Genomic DNA, 23,717 nt, shown 5'->3' on the forward strand with positions numbered 1-23,717 from the left:
TTTATTCATTTACTATATAAAAATATTTGAAAAGTAGATATATTTAGACAATATTAGAATATTTCTTATGATCTACAGTTTTTCATTATATGAACCATAATACATTTTAGAAATATATGCATGTATACTATAAAACAATGTTTTATTAAAAAAATATTGATTAGATCATTTTATACTATTAGGATAGAAATCTAGAAAAGTAAAAAAATGGCAGTCTTAGAACCTTAACATTGTACAAATAAGAAATGTCTATGGCAAGGCATCATTGCCCTTAAGGCACATTGTCTTATAGCCTATAAGTATGTTATAAATATAAAAAATAAATTTAAGAGAGATTCAAGATTTTTCAAATCTTTTTGCCAAGCAAAACTTTGATAGACATTTCCTGCTTAGTATTTTTAACTTATTCTAAAAAAAAATATTTTTTAAATAACAACAAAATTGCCCATCTCGACTTCACATAGGAGGAGCACTAGGTTTAGGAAAATTGTTGCCATTATTTAGTGGGTATGGCGGATCAACAACTATATCTGGTACTTTAAATCCTATTACATATGGAACAGGAGAATTTGTGACATTTTGTGGTATATATCCTTGTGTAAATGGCAATTGAATTTTAGAATTGGCACTGTTTTGTGGATACGGTGTTTGATTCACATTTTGTAATTGTATGGGTATATTAGGAATATTATTAGGATCAGGTAACCCAGCTTGTGGAAGTAAATATGAAAGTGGATGTATATATGTCCCATCAACTGTTTCTCTAAGGGGTATTAAACCAATACATAATTCACACTCATCTTCTAGATCTTCAGCGCAGCCAGACATCTTTACTTTTACCTAAAAAAAGAAGTTATATTTTTTACAACTCCTTGTTGTGAAATACCCTTCTATAATACATTATGTGAAATATTTTCCATACATTATTGAAAAGTATCTAAAGTTTTAAAAGCAACAACATACCTTTAAGAAATAGGCAACATCTATTATATTACATGCCTCTAGGTTATATGCTATTATATCAGGCACTCTCATCTGAAATGTGAAAGACCGTTTGGTGTTTGCCAATATTGGACCTTGAACCATTGTTTCCAAAACCTCTTCTGGTGGTGTGTATGTTGACTTTGGTTGCTGTGAATGATATCTTTCTCTCTGTAAATTTTAGTTAATCAATTTATTGGTAAAATTAACAATTAGGAATTCCTGTAAATATAAAATATATTTGTGTACATAATAGCAGGCTTCAATATACTACAAAATTATGTTGAATTGTATTGTATGAAATGAATTGTATTTGTTTGTTTGATTGGTGTGGGATAATTAGCCTAAAATAATGAATTATGTAAAATATTTACCATATGAAAGTTTAAGATTAATATGTCTAAAAATAACTTTAATATCTAACAGAGAGTAAGTAAAATAAATTCATGAATTAAAGGATAACGAACCTTGACAAACTGGAAAACTATTTTCCTAACCTCCACACTGCTGTAATTTTTAGAGTCAATTTTAATTTGCATCATTTGCCCTGGACAATAGCCTGACACAGGCAAAACTATTTTGACACTTATCACTGAGTCCTGACAGAAACAATTACAGGTGGACACATCTTCAAATTCAAGCACGATGGGTTTCTGGAAACATAAACTTATTAACATCTGTAGCCATGACAGATTCTTAGTTTGAAAATAAATTAAGATTTAAAATAAGTACCTTGATATCTTGCACAGTATTTAAATCCAAAGGTGCAACAACTTCAAATACAGCACTCAACTCATCTCTTTTCATATCTTGGTATTCCAGAACTGCCACAACTCGGTAATTAATAGAGCCCTTGCTGCCTTTAAATGAAGATGGCGCACTGGGGGGTATTTGATATGAGAACTTGATAGAATGAGATCCAGCTGGGAGAGTAGTGGGACCTAAAGATATCATATTTATATTTTATTTAAGATATTGTCATCATTTGCCATATTATGAGAGTTTTCTAATAATAAATGATTAAGTCATTGCAATCACTAATAATTACATAGCTACAGAAAAATATTTATAACAAACCTCCACATAACAATTGTTCAGTGCTAAAGTAAACATCTCTTCCAGAATAATCAACCTGACGAACTCTTGAAGTACCAGAATACTTCTGAACTTCATTTTCAGACCATTTTACAATTGCTTGACCAATGTAAACTACTTTAATATCTGTAATAATGAATAGGCATTAATGTTTAAAATAATACAAGACCTTCATATATTGTTTAAAAGATGGGTGAAAAAATTACCTGCAAATGTTAACTGGTCCCCTAATTCAAATTGAATTGTTCCCGATAGCACTTGCCCAGAATAATAAATTAATCTTGGTTCATCTAAAGTTATAGTACCTGCTTTAAAGCCCTTAAATGACATTTTAATTCGTAAAGCTATCACATATATTTTATACTTAAGATTATTTTTTGGGGCAAATTTTTTGCTTAGTGATATCAACGGAAGTGCTTCGTATTTAATTCTTCTTCTAATTTAGTTTTTCGGACCCGGCACTCGGATTACTACAATTACTTCGTACATACAAATATTTAAACAATTGAAAATCTAATACAAAACTTAATTATTGTAAAGTGTGTTACATTTTGTTATGTAGATTGTAGGTATGTTATGAACTTTTTATTTATTCTTTTTGGGTCTGGCGATGTTATGAACTTGGCTTGGCAATTTGGTGTAATCCCAAGTATAAGTGTTCTGTGGTGGATGTCACGCCTATATTATAGAGCTTAAAGATCTTGTTACCAACCATGAAATTAAAAAAAAAATACGTTGTATTTTTGTAGTCTTTTATTTTTGGCATGGCTTTAAGTTAACATTGTGTATTTTAAATAAGCAATTTGTTTGATTACAATAACCATAAATCATGGGAAAACTCGACGTTGCAATGTTGCGTTACTTAACTGGTGAGGATTTTCGTGTTTTAACTGCGGTAAGTGCAATATGTATAATAACATTAAAAAAAAAGGTTATATTGACTAGGTACTATTTTTCCAATATTATGAATTATTTTCAGGTTGAAATGGGAATGAAAAATCATGAATTAGTGCCAGGGTCTTTAGTTGCTTCAATTGCCAATTTACGTCATGGTGGAGTCCATAAATTGATGAAGGACTTATGTAAACATAGGTTGCTTACGTACGAGAGAGGAAAGCAATGTAAGTTCCAGGCTGAGATCGAAAGGTTTTTTCTGAAACTGAAAAAAACATATTTTCTCTATAAAATTTCGTTTAAGAAGTGTAATTTTTTTACTTGTGTACAATAAGTACTTATTGCTAGCTATACAAAATGTAAACATTGTCTGAAATACCTTTACCTGAGTTTATTTCTTTTTAGCTAAAGACCCCTTTTAATTTGTAATGTTTGATTTCAGATGATGGTTATCGGCTCACAAATTCTGGCTATGACTACTTGGCACTTAAAGCTTTGACAAACAGAAAAGTAATTGCATCATTTGGAAATCAGATTGGTGTGGGAAAAGAGTCTAATATTTACATAGTAGCAGATGAAGATAGAACACCTTTATGTTTGAAATTACATAGGTATAATAATTTTACATTTTGATTCTTATTTACGTTATTTAAAAATTAGTAATGCAAAACTTGGCTACTCAAATATTTTTTTATTTTTGTAGATTAATATGAGCTATTCATATTTTGTTTTAATTTGTGGTTTTTAATATACATTCATGATGTTTATTATAAATTTTTTCAATAATTTCAGACTCGGTCGTACCTGCTTCCGTAACATAAAAGACAAGAGAGATTACCATGCCCACCGCAATCGTGCCTCTTGGCTTTATTTATCAAGAATTTCAGCCACTAAAGAGTTTGCCTACATGAAAGCTTTATATGACAGAGACTTTCCTGTGCCCAAACCGATAGACTTTAATAGACACTGTGTTGTAATGGAGCTTGTAAATGGAGGACCATTGTAAGTAATTATGGTATTTTTATCGTTTTTAGTAAGTTATAAATATTTTATTTGTTTATTCATTTATTTATTCACAATATTAATGCGGATGTGTACAACCAACTGGTTCTGGTCCTTGTATTGTAAACAACCTAGGCCTTTGCTGTCATATTTTCCAGCTACAAAGAAACAAAGCCTTGCCTTGGCATTTCTTGTTTCTATATCAACCCTTACACATTGTTATGCTGACGAGGTAATTTGGCGCTATTAAATGTGAGATTTATCAACATTTTATTAGAGCTTATTATTTAGGCTCTACTGATATACTCAGTTTATATTCACTTGCAAGTGAAGTTCACAGTTGTCCACTTATTGGATTGACAGGAATAGTTTGAGATAGTCTACAAAAATCAGGCATTTAGCATGGTTTATTAACTCTGCTAAATCAATCACTATTATTGAAAAGTGCATAGCCCTAGGTTGCTGCCCCAACTCATGTCTGACACTCTACATCCTGCTGCCATCTTTGATATAATTAGCAAAATATAATTGTTTTGGAGTGAATCTGACCAACTTCGATGCCAGTATGCATGTATAAATCGGCAATCCCTCAATATATGCTGGTATGTCAACTGGGCCAGCGCTGGACAAGCGGCCCGCTTACTTGCCATGGTGTCAGTTCGAATACGGGCACGATTGAGCCGCTCACGGTACCCGCTGCCATCGTCTGAGACTGATTTAAAATATGACGCAAATCCAAAATACATCTGCATTTTCTTTTCAAGTCTGAGTTTGATTCCACAACTCAACCTTGAGTTAAATGTGTTTTTGTAATACTGGAGTCATACTTCGCGCTAAATCGGCTATATCATATAACAAAACATCTTAAGGTGTTAAACTATAATTATTAATTTCAGAACACATGTGACCTCAGTATCAGACGTAGAATGGCTGTATGACGAGTTAATGGGTCTAATAGTCCGTTTGGGTAACTGTGGTGTAATACATGGAGATTTTAATGAATTCAACATAATGATTGATGAAGACGGACACCCAATTATCATTGATTTCCCTCAAATGGTCTCCACTCGGCATCCTAATGCTGAACAGTAAGTCGATGAATTTCACATTTATTTAAATGATATCTTTGTCTGCTAAACATGAAGTCTTCTCTTCACAACCTTCCCTGTGCCATGCCCCCTATGTGACACACATAATCTTTAATATAAAAAAATTGAATTGTTCACACACTCTTACTCACTCTCTTGTTAAATTATAGGTTTATAGGACACAGTAATTTAATTCTAAATAACATTAAGAAATTTTTGAATAGCCCCTCATAACAATCACGCCGCCCCCTGGGGCGGGGTCAATTTGTCAACGTGGGGCCTAACGTTGGAAAAACTGATATATAATAAACATATTAAATATCTACGCATCATAAAAGGTTTAGGAATTAGATTTATTATTGCATAAATGTTTTATCTCAAACGATTTGTTCACATCCATATTGACTACTTGGCACTTCAGCGATATCTACTGTAATTTGTTTTAAATTTAGTGTATTTGAATAATTCTAACTTTCATTAAGAATATTTATAAGTAAACGTATATTAAATGCTCTCACATTCTACACAATATTGTTTATATATTATGTGTTGTTTTATAATTTTTTTGGGATTCTTACTGAACATACATGATACTTTTTCTTCAGATATTACGACCGTGACGTTCGCTGTATTCGTGAATTCTTCAAGAAACGCTTCAGTTACGAGAGTGAAGAGTACCCAAGGTTTTCAGAATTGGAAAGAGATGACGAACTGGACACTGAAGTATCTTGTTCTGGATACAAACGGGATGTAGCCATTGAAAATGAATTGCTTCAGGTAATTGATTTATATTGTTTAATATTTTTAACGTCATAGCTTTTTTTGTTAGATGAGAATGGGAAGTAGTTTTGGTGATAAGCGCATATTTATACTATAATTATGTCAAAAAAATATAAATATTAAAGAAACTTGACAATTTACAAAAGTAGCCATTTTGCTATTATAATAATATTTTTTATTTAAAATCTATTTGTATTTGTAACCAGTATTTAAATTCGTATAAATATTTATTAGGAGATGGGTATTGGTCTCGAAGTCAGTGGTGATGAACAAAGTGATACAGAGGATAATCACGAAGACTCCACGAAAATGAATGAAGATGAAATAGCTTGTCTAAGAGAAGAGGTAAGTTTTCTGAAATAACTTACGGCTTCATAAAATGTCATTCTAATTGCGCACAACCTGGCAGACCTGGATTGCATTCCTAAAACAATATGTTTTACAAATATCTAATACCACAATTTTTTTATTGCTTTGAAAAAGAATTGTAAAAATTAAGAAAGTTTTTAACTTATTTTTATTCTGAACAATCAATTACATAACGATCTCGCCAAATTTAAGACTAATAAGTAATCAAACATACCTAATTTACACAAAAAGTCAGTTTTATTAATTTCAAATTAATTTTAGACATGCGTTACAAAATGTGCTTAAAGACATATTAATATTTTAGGTTGAAGCATCTATTCAACACGATGAAACTGTTCAGAAACTTACTGAAAGAACAGACAATTTATCATTAGATGATGAAGTGCCTATTTTGGTATTAAATCCATCCACTGAACCCGATACAAAAGAAAATACCGAAGATAACGAAGAGAACAAAGAAGATAAAACATCTCAGAAGTACCGACTGGCTATGATAGAAAAAGCTTTATCTGATGTAAGATCTATGAGATCGTATACCTCTGCGAGTACGATAGCCCCGGAGGTGGTTAAATCGCAAGTAAAGAGAAATCTAGAACAGAGGCAGAAGAAGATGGAAAGAAAGAAGGCGATTGCGAAAGGGGAAGCGAGTGCTGTCACGAGACAAAGAAGAGACAACACGGAGACCATCAGAGAGAGTCATGGTTTGTGGGGTTGGGCAGAATAGATATAAAAATGTTATGTAATTTATGTATTATTTCAATCATTTAACTAGAGGTGAAGCTTATATCAAATCACAGGTTTTAACACATTTTCGTTTGAGACGTGGAAATACCGAGTCCTTCATTTGAGCACGAAGGCGTTTCACGGAACCCTTGCAAGTGCCAAATGAATTTTAATCTTATTCTGCATAACTTACGGCAGCTACTGCAACTTACAGAACGCGAAATACTCTCGCGAGACGCAAACTTTTACATGCGTGTGAGTAACAAATAATATTATCCCCTTATAAAAGAAGTTTTAAGCATATTTTAGCATTGAAAGATAATACACGTATAGACAAAAACAGAAAGATAGTCGTACTCTTTCTTGCTTTCACATTGAATTCTATAAAACCCCTATGTCTAGAATATCACGTATTAAAAGTCATGGTGTATAAATTTTTTAACAATAGTAAATAAATTTAGTGTCAAAAGTTATTATAATGTTCATGTAAATATAATTTTTTTAATAATATTTTTGAAATATATAAACTAAAGAAAACACTTTTGATCCTATGTATTATTTAAACTTATAATTATTTTACATAATTTTAATCACGGTGACCTATTGTGTAAAATAATTATAAGTTATAATAATATATAGCTTCAATCCGGTAAAAAGTGTTTTCTTTAAATGTGTAAAAGCTATGTTAAAAAGACAATACTAATTATAAACTATATAATATGTATATAAAAAATGTTGAATTGCATTCGTGACAGAAAGTACAGTTGCGTCCCGCCTCAGGTTCATGTCCTCATACAGCACCTATCTAGCAATTTAATAACTGATGATGATTGATGACTGAAGACGGGGTTTCGGAACTAATTACGTTTGCCGTTCCTAACTATATTTTACACACATGAAATTTTTTCAAATAATCTGCTGCCTGCTCTATATGAAGTCACCAAAACTGAAATAAAGGTGTTGCTTAGTATGAAAATGGTTTCCATATGCTTATCTACTGATATGTTATTGATCGTAACATGGTCTTGCGATCGATTCTCTTAGAATGTTGTGGGTTGAGTTTAACGTCGCACAGGGCTTTGGATTTATCCGAAGAATTATCGCGCATCGTTCGGGAGTTGAATACAGAACGTAAAATTCTTGCCATTCATGACAACGGTTAGAATATTAAGTGTGTGAAAGAAAAGTGTTTGGGTTCGAAACATTTCAATTGCTATGCGCCTTGTAGTAATTTAGTGGTTACTAAAGCTTTAAAAAATAATAGTACGATTTCTAATATTATACAAAATGCAACGATTATTCAGTCATATCAAATTCTCATTCGCCTTTAGAATGGTTAAAGGTTAATAATTAAATAAGAAATATTTGAAGTGACTTTAGGGACATGACTTTGTGTAAGTAAAATTAAACAACTACTCTTACAACAAAATTTTATTTTTTTATTTTAAACACTGCCATCTATTGATCGGCAAGACAATCAACTAAAGAAAAAGTCAAAGTTAATTTTTTAACTAACGGTTTAATACACATAAGTATGAAACAATATCAATTGACGTGGCTATTTAATTGGATCAAAGTTACGAAAACTTAATGAAAATAGGGTTTTGTTTTTAAGATTTGAGAGAAAATTATTACATAAACAAAAAGTAAGTGCACGATATTCATGACGCCCGAACCATAGTTGAGAGAGTTATATAATTGGAATTGATAAGATTATAGTTTTGTTTTTAATGTAAATTATTTATTATCTTTGCAAATAAAGATTAATATTATCATTATAATAAACTACATACCCATTATCATAAATTTAATGGAAATAAGTGCAAGAATAAAGATTACCTATCTTTTGCATTCCTGGGTTACCCCCATACAGGTATATTACTTTCGGTCTATATCTAAAAAAAGTCTTAGTAGTAGGACTACTAAGACTTTTTTAGATACCTACCTATTTGAAAATCAGTCTATTTGCTCCGTTTTTTATTTTTACTAAAGTGTCCTTTCTGTCAAATTTTGTTACGCTGTGTTTTAAAAACATAGAATTAAGCATGTTATATAGAAGGTGGGGAGCAAGGAGCACCGATAGTAGTGTTTGAAGAGGCTTTTTAATCATTCAGCTTCTCAGCCACGAATCTGCCTGTTCGCGTGGTTAATTTTTTACAGCTCAAACTGACAAAAGATGGTAAAAAAAACCAATGGCGCTACAACCTCTTTAGGTCTGGGCCTCAGATTTCTGTATCTGTTTCATGATCATTTGTAAATCGAATAGGCAAGTAGGTGATCAGCCTTCTGTGCCTGACACACGCCATCGACTTTTTGGGTCTAAGCAAGCCGGTGTTTTCCTTTACCGTTCGAGCGAACGTTAAATGCGCACATTGAAAGTACATTGGTGCACAGACGGGAATCGAACCTACGATCTCAGCGATGAGAGTCGCACGCTAAAACCACTAGACCAACACTGCTCAAATAATAAAATTTTAAAGGTACACGAAAATGCGCGGTAACTTACACTTTATCATGTAGTCATAGGTCAATGACGTTGATGCCGTAAGGGTAACACATTTCAATGATTACGCTTACGTAAACATTAATATCTCATCATATTTGTAAATATATGATTGAGGTCGAATCCGTTTTGATAATGATAACTACAACAAAGTTATCTGTGAGGGCTGCTGTCAACTTATTTTATTATTTTTGGCTGCTTTGTGCTTTGTATAAATTGTGTTTTAGTAATAATAAGGTGTCAATTTTAACTCGTGGACCAACTAGCGTTGTAGCTCAAATATAAATTCTGAACCCGACTCCAAAGTAGGTTAAAACATTAATTATTAGCAAATAAAAGTGTAAAGAAGATTCGTATTAAATCAGAAGACGTAGTCCAATAGTTTATAAAAAAAACCTAGCTGTTCGACGATAGTCAAGACCTCGATGGAAGTTTTAACATAATAGTTTTTGTGAGAATACTGACTGCTCTCATTGTCCGTGCAGCTGCCCTGCGGTTATAGATGACTATTTAGGAATATAATAGAACAGATGTACAATTTGTGGGTGCGTTAGATTTTTTGTATATTTGAAATCATGGACTCGTTCCTATAATTGAAACGACCCAAAGATATTTGGAGAGTCGAAAAATTATGTGGATGCTTTTATTCATACATACTAATTTCAAGATAATTCTGAGACACTTGACTAATCAAGCAAAATGTTAACCTGATTAAATCAGTTATAAAATCTGCATTTTAAGAAACATCAATATAAAGTACTTACACGGAATTAGATCCCAAATCGTTTATCCGAATAAATAAGTTTTTTTTTTAATATAATCGGATAATTTTTACTGCAATGTTTAATAAATTATGTTTGTGATTTAATATTGTCCCCATAGTTAAACAATTTATCAATATTTAGAATACGCATTAATATATTACGCTTACATTATTATAAACAGTATATAGTATATGTTCTCGTGATTTATTATTTTATTTTCCAATAGATACATTTGTTTTACGTCAATTTCATTCATCATTAACCAAAAAAATCATACTTAATCATATTCTTTCGCCTTACAAACAAATGGAAATTAAACGCTTAATCACAAGGCTTTTACACACACTATACAACATCGTTATTTAATTTTATGACTGCAAGACTAAATAAATTTGAAGTACCTACAATAATGATTATCTAATATCATTCTGTTGTTTGAAATGATGGATGATTGTGTTAGTGGTATTTGCTAACCCAAATGCGCGTTTTCTCAAAAATCACAGTACACAAACAAAAAACTATAAAACTAAGAAGACAAGACCAGAAGCGACAATTAAATGAGAATTTAAAAATACCTAGATTAGAAAAGATTCTTTGTTACTTACAACACATACTGTTGACATTAACATGATAAGGCAAGTTAACAGTTTTTCCTAGCATTACCTAAGCGAAATAAATTAAATAAAAATGCCTACATTATTACTGAATTACCAAATAATTTTACGCTAAGCTAAAACTAATCTTCAGTAGTGGCCTCTGCGGCTTAAGTCTCCTCTAAACCTATGTAGTTAATTATCTATATACCTATTGGAAATGATTAAAACCAAAAACAAATTGACGACGTCGAATGAAATGTGCAAAAAAATTCCATATTTGTTATGTCTATTTAAATTTATAGTCAAATAGTATTGTGGGAACATTGCCATATTATTTAAAAGAAATTAAATACTTAGAGGCCCGACTAGTGACGCAAAACCCCGCCTACCACTGTTACGTCAATGGCCGCTAGCAAAGTCAAATAAAATATGTATTTAGGATTTTTGTTGATAAGCCTAGTTCAATAGTCAAACTTGTTTTCGCTGTGACGATATTCGTATTTGAAAATTATTACTAAATTAGTAAAGATTACTATTCATTCTTTATGTTGTTATTATCTTATAAATACTTGTTTAAAATATATAAATTACATGGTATAGCTTCTAATGTATTATTATGTTACAACTTTGAAATTATTTTTAAATGATAAGTTACTTTAAGTTCTATTGATAAAAATAAGCAATAACCGAATAACTGTAAACCTATATTTTCTTTTAATTAATTATAATAAGTACAACTCTTCAAACACTCAACCATTATCATTTATAAAGCCCCTAATTACGAAGCGGATTTATGTTTTATCTACGAAATAATTCATCGACAGTAGTGGACTGACAGTTGTGAACCGCGCACGCGCAGAAAATGGCTCAGGATAACCTAACTGCAGTGCTGTACAAGCCAAAAGATTTGCGTCTCGTGAGTTCACCTTTGTTTTTATAATTCTGTTTAATTAGTATAATTATTTTCTGTGACTATGACTGAAATTTTCATGAAAATTCAATCGATTAAAATAAATATTTTTTTCTACAAATAGTACATATTAATCTAGCGATATTATTATCAGCAATTTTATTATACTTAGTTTGATTTTTCTAATAATTGTTGCTACAATAAAATATTTAAATATATCTACGTTGCAAATTATCTTTTGTTACTCTAACTAATTAATAAAGTGAGTTTGCAGTGTTGGCCTAGCGGCTTCAGCTTGCCACTCTCACATCCCTGAGGACGTAGGTTCGAATCGCGGCTGTGCACTAATGGACTTTCTATGTGCGCATTTATCATTCGCTCGAACGGTGAAGGAAAACATGAGGAAACCTAACATAAATGACCTTAGAGCCAAGAACTCCACGGCGTGTGTCAGGCACAGGAGGCTGATCACCTACTTGCCTATTAGATTGAAAAATGATGATGAAACAGATACAGAAATTTGAGGCCCAGACAATTTTATAATTCAAAAAGATAAAAATAACGTTATCATTTATTAGACCTTATTTTGTCACAGAATGAAGTTTTCCATGAATTTTTAATTACATTTTATACCTATTACAGGAACAAACGCAAATACCCGAAATTAATGACGATGGTAAGTAAAATTACTACATAGGTAATTACGTATAATATTAAAATACAGAACTATAAAACAACGTTATTTCAATTCCTAAATTATATAGATCTAATTAGGTAATCGTCATTTTACAGTGTTGTGAAAAGCGTAAATAGAAAAGTCAAGAACAGTTTTTTAGAGATACATTGGATCTTACGATAAACCAAGATAATATATTTCAGAGGTCCTCCTGCGCATGGATTGTGTGGGTATTTGCGGATCAGACGTGCACTACTGGCAACACGGCTCATGTGGTCACTTCGTTCTCAAGAGACCCATGATTATGGGACATGAGGCGTCAGGTGTTGTCGCTAAGGTATGCTATTTCGCAAAAATTTACGATTTTCATGGACAATTTAAAGAAACAACATTTGTATGTGCATTGTAATATTTATTCATATTATATTTGATCCGCTAACACGAGATACTCTAGAACAACTCTTAGTAAATATTATATAACAAGTTTTAGCAGCACTACTACACCTTTTTTTCTGGTGCACCATTGGTGCCAACTAAGTACGGTATTGTCATTTGTTACTAAATTGTTGATAAATAAATATAATTTAATTATAAAGAGTTCTTCTGTAGCGTTATATGTTGTATGATAATTGGTATTACAGTAGGTATAAATAATGATAAGAGCAGTGTTGGCGTAATGGCTTCAGCCTGCGACGCTCATCCCTGAGGTCGTAGGTTCGATCGACAGAAATCTGAGGCCCAGACCTAAAAAGGTTGTAGCGCCATTGATTTTTTTTTATATATAATGATAACTATTATTGTAAATGTGTACAAATTTCAAAATTGATTATTTGTTATACTATTTATATGACTTTCAAATGAATACCATGACTTTATAAATGTGTGATTATTATTCAAAATTAAACCATGAACTTGTTTGGCAAGATAGCGTTTAAACTTGTCCGGAAGTGTCTTGGAAAATACTCGCCAAAGCAAGATTTTTAACCTGTGTTAGAATGTGGTATGCTGCTGATATGAATTTAAGATTAATTTAGAATTGTGATTAACTATGTATATGTCAATATTATGGTTACTACCTTATAAAGTATGTTATCCACGTTGACTTAAATTGAATACGATCTGTAATACAATATTATTATTGCTTTTGTAATTGAGTTACTGAAGAGCCATCCAATGAAACTGCGAAGATAAAGACTAATCATTTACAAATTAATTAAATTGTTATTTCAAGGATTTAGCGCAACCATAAAGGTTGTTATGTAGCATTAAAATATGCCACCATAAAAGTTAAGTATCACAACGATTAGATAAAATATTAAACTCAAGAAACACGTAGCTACATAATATATTAAAAAATCAAGAGGTTTTTATTTTAATTATTTCTTCTGTCTTATATGTTTATTTATGTCGAGGAAGGTTCTGCACTTCCTCAGAACTAAAGGAAGGATGGTTTGGGATTGCCGACCCGAACGACCCACTGTCTTCTTTGAGAATTCTTGCTTCTTGCAGTCAAAAGAACGTTTTTAGCTGGTTTTAGGGTTTTCGCAGTGATAGTGTAGCCTTTGGTCGTAGTGTCGCTAGATATTTATTGTCCACAAAGTATTGTTACGAGCTAGGGGATCGGATAGAAAATGCCGTGGATTTCTTCAAGGGTTTATTTATTGGTAAATCAAATGAGGAATTTATGGGCACAAATTAATAGCAGAAATGCACTTATAGCACACAAAAACAATCACTTATTACTTCACTTATGCACACTTCACACAGTACTTTATCACTTATATTCACTTTTATCGCTTCGGTGTTTCGCTCTTGTAATCGCATTCAAAACTAAGTGACTAGTCGCGTTTCGGCTCGCTTATATATCCCTGGGAATAATTCTAAACAATATTCGAGAACTTTCTAGGCGGGCTTGCTACTGAGTAGCGATTGCACAATTCTAGAACGTTCGCACTCTTTGTCTCTTTCGCACGTTGCTCCGTCCTTGTCGTACGGCGTTCTAGAGTGCTCGTCTAGTTTCGAGAAAGTTCTGATCTCTCTCTCTCTCTCGTATCATTTCGTCCTTGTCTCACACCTAGAAAGTTCGGTCTAGAATATTCCTTCATCAAAGGGGTATAACAAGGCCTGAAAACGCCTGAAAACGGGTCTCCTGAAAACTGCACCACTCGACTACACATGTTCTGAAACCGACTGAAAAAAGGTTTCAGCTTCCTGAAAACTAGGGTAACATTATGAAAATTACAATTTTCTAATATGTGATTGACCCTCTCCTGAAACGGTCAGAAATCATATTTCAGCCTGCTGAAAAGTTCTCTAACTAGTGGAAAAATCTAGAAACATTGTAGTCGACCCGTCTTCGTAACACTACCCCCTCCTTAGACATGCTCGTCCCGAGCATCAGTACTCCCTTTATAGGTGGCCATTATCTTTTCCCATCGAGTCCGCGGATCCTTAACAGCTGCACAAGCTCTACATTTCTTGATCCAGTCTTCTACATCTTCACGATAATGTATCCAATAAAACATTTCCTTAACCTTCATAAGAGTCCGTTTTACTCCTAAATGTCCACTAGACAAGTCACTATGACACATTTCTAATATGTCGCGAACCTTGAATCTTGGCACAACAAACTGCAAATGATTGCCTTGAGCATTTTTCAATTTGCGACATAACACTCCATTATGTAGAACTAAACTATCCCATTGAGCCCAGTAACTCTTAGTAGTGGTACTTGTTGATGCAACTTTACACCATTGTGGCTTGACAGCTGAAGATTTCATCCAGTCCAGAATTGGTTTAATGTCAGAATCTTGATGTTGCTCTTCCTGAATTAATTTACCACACCAATCTGGACTAATCGTATCCGTTCTTAGTATCCTCACTGGTTCATTATCCCTTCCATCCTCTTCGTTAACTTTATCGCACGGTCCTTGAGACACATCATCTGAACTCCTTAGCTCTCTTTCATGAATAGATAACATGTCAGAAAATTTCTTTAATTGTCCCTCTGCGTTTGATAGAAGTATTGACAGGGCTTCCTTATAGTTATCCAGAACTGTTCGAACTGCGTTCCACTCTTGTTGATTACTAGCCTGTCCGTCCACATTGATTACTCTACAGGCGTCATAACTACTTTTTGAAGAGTTGCCTTTAAAACAAACTTCCTGCTCTCCACACTTGAACATTCCCTTTTCCAGATCTATCTTACACTTATAATACTTCATGAAGTCTAATCCGATTATGCAGTCATCTACTATGTCGGCAAGAACAACCTTGTGTCTGTATAAACTTCCACCAATCTTGAAGGTTGCGATACCTTCTCCCCGGTCGGTTATGCGCTGACCTGTTGCCGTAACAAGCTGTACAATTCCTCTAGAAGGGCTTTTATAAAATGTCTTCAAAAGCTGGTATCTGATCACTGTTCGTGAAGCTCCTGTATCAAGTGTCAGATCACACTTAGTGCCATTGACTTCTCCTTCGATAACTAAGGTATTCCCACGTCTAACCTTCACATCACCTCGGAAGTCTTTCTTAGGGCACGAAAACCTCATGTGCCCTACTTCCCCACAGATATAACAGGTTGGCCCTCGTTGACCATTAGCTTTTTCCGTGATAGCCCTAATGCGGTAAGGTTGAGGGTCTTTCCGAATTGCCTCCACCTCCAACGCATGGGCTAGAGCATCCTTAAGTTCCTTATGGTGACCAAGGTTCACAGCTATTCGAATTTCACGGTCTCGAATACCGTCGACAAAAGCTTGAACCAACATCTTATCTGCAACATCTGGTGAGGATGCGTAGGCCTTCCTTACCAGCTTCTCTATTTCTAGTCCCCATTTTTGCAAACTTTCATTTGTCTGCTGTATTCTATCCTTCAATTGAGCCCTGTAAACGTGCTCTAAATGTGCGTCTCCATACCGTGATTCCAGGGCATCTAGCAGTTGCTTCAACGTCACCTTACCTTTCTTGGTATCTAATATGGAGAGGGCTTCGTCTCGCAATCCCAGAATAAGGGCGGTAACAGCTTGATCGTCAGTCCACCCGTTTGACTCTGCTACAGTCTCAAACTGCAGCTTGTACGCGCCCCAAGAAGATGTACCATCAAAGGGAGGCACTTTCACATTTCCAGGTGGTGCTACAGTCGTGACAACACCAGAGGTCTTCAGGCATTGGATTTCATTTTCTAATCCAAGGATACGTTTATCCTGCTTGGATAGCTTACAATCCATATTAGATTCCAAATTCTCGATCTTTTCATCTACCTGTATTTTCAGGTCACAAAGTTTTTCTCCTATTCGGCGAGCCTGCTCCTCTTGACGTCGTGCCTGCTCCTCTATCATGCGACGTGTCTGAGCCTGTTCTTCCATCATTTGGCGTGTATGTTCGTCTTGACGGCGTGCCTGTTCTTCTTGACGGCGTGCCTGTTCTTCCATCATTTGTTTTGTCTGTTCTTCCTGACGGCGTGCCTGTTCTTCTTGACGGCGTGCCTGTTCTTCTTGACGGCGTGCCTGTTCTTCCTGTCGGCATGCCTGTTCTTCTTGCCGGCGTGTCTGTTCTTCAATCATTTGGCGTGTCTGTTCTTCCTGACGGCGTGCCTGTTCTTCAATCATTTGGCGTGTCTGTTCTTCCTGACGGCGTGCCTGTTCTTCCTGACGGCGTGCCTGTTCTTCCTGACGGCGTGCCTGTTCTTCCATCATTTGTCGTGTCTGTTCTTCTTGACGGCGTGCCTGTGCTTCCATCATTTGCTGCAGAGCAAGGAGGATGTTGCCATCGTTACTTTCACCCATCCCGCGGTTCGCATCGAAACTTTGTCGCCGGGCGGCGTCGCGTGCTGATTGCGCCCTTGTCTGCACTCCCTCCGCAGCTGAAGACTCTGCCACAGACTCCTCTTGATTCTCCCTTGGAGTAATTGGCATGTTTCTATCCCACTTCTGACACCAAAATGTTACGAGCTAGGGGATCGGATAGAAAATGCCGTGGATTTCTTCAAGGGTTTATTTATTGGTAAATCAAATGAGGAATTTATGGGCACAAATTAATAGCAGAAATGCACTTATAGCACACAAAAACAATCACTTATTACTTCACTTATGCACACTTCACACAGTACTTTATCACTTATATTCACTTTTATCGCTTCGGTGTTTCGCTCTTGTAATCGCATTCAAAACTAAGTGACTAGTCGCGTTTCGGCTCGCTTATATATCCCTGGGAATAATTCTAAACAATATTCGAGAACTTTCTAGGCGGGCTTGCTACTGAGTAGCGATTGCACAATTCTAGAACGTTCGCACTCTTTGTCTCTTTCGCACGTTGCTCCGTCCTTGTCGTACGGCGTTCTAGAGTGCTCGTCTAGTTTCGAGAAAGTTCTGATCTCTCTCTCTCTCTCGTATCATTTCGTCCTTGTCTCACACCTAGAAAGTTCGGTCTAGAATATTCCTTCATCAAAGGGGTATAACAAGGCCTGAAAACGCCTGAAAACGGGTCTCCTGAAAACTGCACCACTCGACTACACATGTTCTGAAACCGACTGAAAAAAGGTTTCAGCTTCCTGAAAACTAGGGTAACATTATGAAAATTACAATTTTCTAATATGTGATTGACCCTCTCCTGAAACGGTCAGAAATCATATTTCAGCCTGCTGAAAAGTTCTCTAACTAGTGGAAAAATCTAGAAACATTGTAGTCGACCCGTCTTCGTAACAGTATATATAAACGATGGGATATATATAAACGAGAGGGAACGGGTATAATTATCAATCATACCTTACTTTTCTTATCAGAATTCTATGCGTTTTTAAAAGAACAATCATATAAAAAATCCAGAAAATACTTATTTATATTATCTACGTGTATGTCCTAAAATAGACAACCTTGCGACGTTAGCGTAATCATTGCAATTCTACTAGAGCATGCAGTTTAACTGCCTATGATTGCACCTAGGACACGATCGACGCGATCTTCGTCAATCATATTTGTATTTGGCTGTTTCGTCCCGGAACAAAATTTAATAAAAAATATTGTATTGTATGTATTGTATATTCTCGACCCCTTTAAAAATAATTGATTTTCCTTTAACCGTGGTAATAGGTGGGAGCTAGATAGAATACGAAGGATGTTCCATAAATTCGAAGCCAATTTGCTATATGGCAACTAACGAAACCCAAACAGCTTTGTGAAATTATCAGTTTCGTTTGTTTCTGCGCCTCAGCCTCATTCTGGCACTTTTATCATACCCAAATGGTTGTGTTTAATATTATGGACACTTCCAATAAAAATATTCATATCTATTCTTTGGCTATAAAACAAATAATATCACGACAACATTATCAACTTTTTAATGATTTGTTCAGTCACTACCGACGTACCGTTCGGGGACGGCGTTAAACGAAGACTTTCCTCTCCGTTTGAACTCAGCACAACAACACGCAACCGTAGCATATGGAGCAGCAAGAACTCCTAATATTACTCTCATGTCTTGATTTACCAGCTCCGCAGTTTTCAAGCAGAGATGATATATAACCACACAAACTCAATAAGAACAAGGTTCGACAATACCACACAAAAAAATGACTTCTATTTTTAAAAAAAAGAGAAATAATGATTTTTATTATTGTTATAATCTAATTACTGCGCTATGGCTGAGAGTATAAAAACTGATCCTACCCCTGACTTGTCTGGAAAGAAAAATAATCACTCCTTGATTATTTTTCTTTACATTCTTCTTTAAATTCCGAAATTTGACTGTAGCGCCCATTTTTTTTTTGATATGACGGACAGCTACATAATATTTTTATATTTTCAGATCGGCAGTAAAGTAAAGAACCTAGAAGTTGGTGACCGCGTTGCGATAGAACCAGGAGTTCCGTGTCGCTATTGCGAGTTCTGCAAAACTGGCCGATACCACTTGTGTCCGGATATTCAGTTCTGCGCTACCCCTCCAGTTCATGGAAACCTCACCAGATATTACAAGCATGCTGCTGATTTTTGTTATAAGTAAGTTTATTTCTCTATTTAAATTGCTTATATACCTTGGCATTATTGATAATTTCGTATTTGCTTGAGAGACTTTTTTAAATTCTAGTCTTTACAGAATTTCTTTGCTGTAAAATATTAATTCACTTAAACTAAATTATTAACATTAACTTATGGTGACAAATATCCTACAACTCATACTGCACTTACGTCTCTCGATGACCATGAATGCTGGAAAATAGTAGCACTTACAATGTATGTATATATGAACCAGACTCCCCGACCACGTGACAATGGAAGAAGGTGCACTATTAGAGCCCTTATCGGTGGGAATCCACGCGTGTCGCAGAGGCGGAGTCACCGCTGGCGATGTGGTTTTAGTTCTGGGAGCAGGCCCGATTGGTCTCGTCACCATGTTGGCGGCTAGAGCTATGGGGGCAAGCAAGATTCTTATAACAGGTGGGTTAAATTTAAAACTAACATGAAGGTCATTTATATTTATATAGGATGCAGTAAAACTTACAATAATATACGTTTAAAGAACACACTTTTTTACCGGATTGAAGCTATGTATTATTATAAACTTATAATTATTTTACCTTTTGTCTTCAGTCACTGTGACCACGTACGCTGTAAAGCACGCGAAAAGTCGGGAAAAAATTAAAATTATATAAAATAATTATAAGTTTAAACATAGCTTCAATCCGGTAAAAAAGTGTTTTCTTTAAATGTGTAATAGCTATGTTAAATAAAGACAATACTATAATATACGTTTTTATTAGCGTAAATGCAAAATAATAATAAATAAATAAAAAAATTGAATTTTTAATGAAAGAAACTAGACCGTCCTTTTATTGTTAAGAAAAATAATCGTTTTATTGCCATAAAGTATATATATTAAAATTATTATTTTGTCAGATGTATCAGTTATATTTACTCTTTTAGTCATTTTCCTCCGCTTTGCACTGGCATCTCTGTATCTACTAGGAGTCAACCTCCCCATCCACTTAGTGGAGTGTTCTGCCGAGGTCTCTTTTCAAGCCTGCGGTTACATTGGTTCTTGTTCATGCGCGCTATGTGGCCTGCCCACCACTTTCTGCCATGCGTTCTCGTATATATATTTAATGTACTTTTTACATTACAGATATCCTTGAGTCCCGTTTACAAGTAGCAAAGAAATTGGGTGCTGACTTCACCCTTTTAGTATCGAAGGAGTCCAACGAAGCAGACCTCGTCAAGCGGGTCCACGAGTTGCTAGGAGGACATCCTGACATCTCCATTGATGCTAGTGGAGTTCAGAGTACAGTCCGACTGGCATTATTGGTAAGTTATATAGTTTCACAGCGGTAGGTATGATTCTCAAAATAAAAGGTATCATTCCAGCAGTGTACAAGTGTACTTGTTTGATATATAATCATATATATTCATATATATGATTCATAACAAACAGACAGCAAATTTAGATACTTTAAATACTACATATAGTAAATAGTAGTTTTTTTAGTCCCTTTTACTTTTTGCAGGCAACGAAGTCAGGCGGTGTTGTGGTGTTAGTGGGTATGGGCAACCCGGAGCTTACTTTGCCCTTGGCCGGAGCTATGGCGCGAGAGGTTGACATACGAGGGATTTTCAGATATGTCAATGAGTCAGTTCTTTTTCTACTAATTCCATCTTATCTATACTCTTCCTAAAGAATATGATTCGACGTGAAATACAATTTTTATCAGTTTAGTTATACGTTGTACGGTTCCTGGGTCTACGGGGTGCTTTAAATAATAAAGGATTTTAGTTTTACTCTATACTAACCACTCGCGTACAACAATAGAATCTAAACGAGATAATGAAATGTTGCTATGTAACGAATGACTGCAATGTAACTGTCGCAGAGAAAGCCTGCGTCTTGCTATACTCTCGGGGCGTAACTCCGACGATTTAGGGAATCGCCATGCTTACAAAAACTAAGAAAGCCTGAGTGAGCAAAATGTACAGCCTTGGCTTTACATTAGTTTATGTTTTATGTTTTCGCTGTATCGACTATAAACTGATTAAAGTGGTGTGTGCATTGACGTTATAAGAGAGTTTAAAAGGAGGAATACCATGTATTGTATAAAAACACTATTTGTATTATTCATTATTAGGACAAAAATTAGTATACCTTAGATAAGACGGCATAATTTTTTAACGTATTTTAATTGATCAAAACGCACTTGAAACGACAATGTTATGAACATTAAGTCAATGTTTATTAATATTATCCGTATTACCTCGACCGTTTTTAAGGTAATTTTTGCCGTTCACCACCACTATGTGGAACCCACTGAAGTATACACGATCCCTCAGGTATTGAGTGTGTCCATGGGCGGCGGTATTACTTAATATCATATGAGCATCTTTCCCGTTTGCCACACATAAAAAAATATATATTTAAGCAGACAATCACGAGTCCATATGGTTATATCCGTTTCCATAAATTTCAGATACCCAATAGCACTTGCCATGGTGTCTAGCGGACAAGTTAACGTCAAGCCATTGGTCACTCACCGTTTCTCACTCGAGCAAACGCTGGAGGCATACGAAATTGCTCGTCAAGGGGCCGGTATCAAAGTCATGATTCACGTAGAACCCAAAGATATGAATAATCCAATAAAATTCTGAAAACATAAATTGTTTAAACTATTAGACAATCTCTCCATCTTGAAATATTATCTATGTCTGTCATAGTTCACTTACCACTGTCATTGTTTAGTCTTTGCTTTATAACGCTGAACCCTTATTTATTTCTCCCGTGAATATTATTGTAAAAAATTGGATGTTGAAGTTTATTTAATCAATGTAAATATATAGAATTGTTTTTATTCCGTGAAATAATAGTGAATCGTAACCGAATTGATTCATCTCTAGTCAAAATGAATTTTAAAAAATATTGTAATACGATTCGCATAATACTGTTAATAAATATGTAGCAGTAAACTGTTTTCTTCAATCCTTTCATGCTTGAAATTCTTTATCTTATTATAATTGGTATAAATCTAAAATAACATCTTAATCATTCAAGTCAAAGTTTTGACTCTTTCCGAGTCTAAGGTACAATATAAGGAGTGGTTTATCTTCTAGAGCCTGGTTGGTAGTATACTCAAATTGGTTCTGTTATTGTCGAGTATTGTCATAATATTTAATTCCTTAAACTTATTTCGTGCCGACTCCCTTGGTGTAACACAACACATACCCCGACCAGCCCGCTTCTGCAGCACTAATATGGATCGAACCTCTTGAGCAGCACCCCACAGTAGAATACTGTACGACATAACGCTGTGAAAGTAGTAGTAGTAAGTAGTAGCTGTCCATATCAGTAAACTGTCGGATTTTCTTTAATGCATATGCTATAAAGCTCAGTCTATTCAAAAGAGTCTCATTGGAGTTTACTATCTATTGTTATGCCAAGAAAAAGAAATTTTGTCAACAAAGTTCACTATCCTTAACTTTCAGGTTACCAATATCTCGCTTTACGCTAGTATTTGTATATCTAATACACTTTGTTTTATTCTCATAAAGCAGTAAGTTATTTACATTAAACCAGTTAACTATACGAGAGATAGAATTGTTTACATCGCCCAATAATACGTTTTTCCTATTCACTTTAAATAGAAGTGAAGTGTCATCAGCAAAACAAATACCCTCTCATTAACTCTGTTGACAAAGAATGGGAGGTCGTTTATGTAAATCAGAAATAAGAAAGGCCCGAGAATCGTGCCCTGAGGGATGCCGATGCAGACACCTGCGAATCCGGAGAGGTGACTCCATTTACATGCACTCTTTGGATCCTTCCCCTTAAATATGAATTCATCTGGCTGGAAGCTTTGCCATCAACGCCATAGTGTTGAAGCTTACTAGTGCAAACGTAATAATCAGTTTAAATTACTTCTATAATTATTTTACGCATGTACAGTTCTTCAGACCGATGCAGCCGTCGCGGATAATTTTAATACTCTAGCCATTTATGCAGAAGATTAAAGTGATGGCGCTAACACGCTCTCTTTCGTAACTCTCGTACTCCAATGGTACGCATATTCGACACAGCCGGTCACGAGATCAAATATAGACAGTTTTAATATTAAATAAGTTAAAGTTAAAACGGGTTGCTTAAATACCCCTTATTTCCTAACTTTTCTTAAGCTCTAAGTTGGAAAGTGCACTTTATACACAGAGTTTACAAAGGCGTATTTTAATTCTCAGCTCTATCTAGGAGTTTAACCTCATGATCTACACTTGAACATGCTATCAGCCGCTATTTATTTTCTCGTGTTAGTATACAGTAGAATATTAACTTATAACTAGGAATGTACAATAGTCTATATTTATTCTTCT

At 34.6% G+C, this 23,717-nt stretch overlaps 3 protein-coding genes across 5 annotated transcripts; 2 read left to right on the forward strand and 1 right to left on the reverse strand.

Moving 5' to 3' along the window:
- Nucleotides 1-35: 35 nt before the first annotated feature.
- Nucleotides 36-2,668, reverse strand: LOC123707142 (arrestin domain-containing protein 1-like). The gene is made up of 6 exons (XM_045656953.1): nt 2,283-2,668; nt 2,059-2,202; nt 1,714-1,922; nt 1,449-1,634; nt 964-1,152; nt 36-840 (listed from the first exon to the last, which is right to left on the reverse strand). Exons 1-6 carry the CDS (start codon nt 2,404-2,406, stop codon nt 457-459), a joined length of 1,236 nt encoding a protein of 411 aa, XP_045512909.1. The 5' UTR covers nt 2,407-2,668; the 3' UTR covers nt 36-456.
- A 116-nt stretch (nt 2,669-2,784) lies between these two features.
- On the forward strand, nt 2,785-7,405 carry LOC123707141 (serine/threonine-protein kinase RIO2). Its single transcript, XM_045656952.1, has 8 exons — nt 2,785-2,971; nt 3,056-3,197; nt 3,413-3,581; nt 3,763-3,972; nt 4,869-5,060; nt 5,666-5,837; nt 6,075-6,185; nt 6,514-7,405. The coding sequence occupies exons 1-8, from the start codon at nt 2,906-2,908 to the stop codon at nt 6,931-6,933; spliced, it is 1,482 nt and encodes a 493-aa protein (XP_045512908.1). The 5' UTR covers nt 2,785-2,905; the 3' UTR covers nt 6,934-7,405.
- A 1,985-nt stretch (nt 7,406-9,390) lies between these two features.
- On the forward strand, nt 9,391-22,322 carry LOC123706760 (sorbitol dehydrogenase-like). Of its 3 annotated transcripts, none has more exons than XM_045656162.1 (9): nt 9,391-9,980; nt 11,620-11,711; nt 12,348-12,381; nt 12,585-12,718; nt 19,183-19,373; nt 19,627-19,811; nt 20,497-20,675; nt 20,876-20,997; nt 21,830-22,322. In XM_045656162.1, exons 2-9 carry the CDS (start codon nt 11,658-11,660, stop codon nt 22,005-22,007), a joined length of 1,077 nt encoding a protein of 358 aa, XP_045512118.1. In that variant the 5' UTR covers nt 9,391-9,980; nt 11,620-11,657; the 3' UTR covers nt 22,008-22,322. The 3 variants fall into 3 exon arrangements, with proteins under 3 accessions (XP_045512118.1, XP_045512119.1, XP_045512117.1); XM_045656163.1 differs by having other exon boundaries at nt 9,391-9,740; XM_045656161.1 differs by lacking the exon at nt 9,391-9,980 and having other exon boundaries at nt 11,522-11,711.
- Nucleotides 22,323-23,717: the final 1,395 nt, after the last annotated feature.

The sequence above is a fragment of the Pieris brassicae genome, chromosome 3 (assembly GCF_905147105.1).
Source record: "Pieris brassicae chromosome 3, ilPieBrab1.1, whole genome shotgun sequence".
Classification (NCBI taxonomy): Eukaryota; Metazoa; Arthropoda; class Insecta; order Lepidoptera; family Pieridae; genus Pieris; species Pieris brassicae.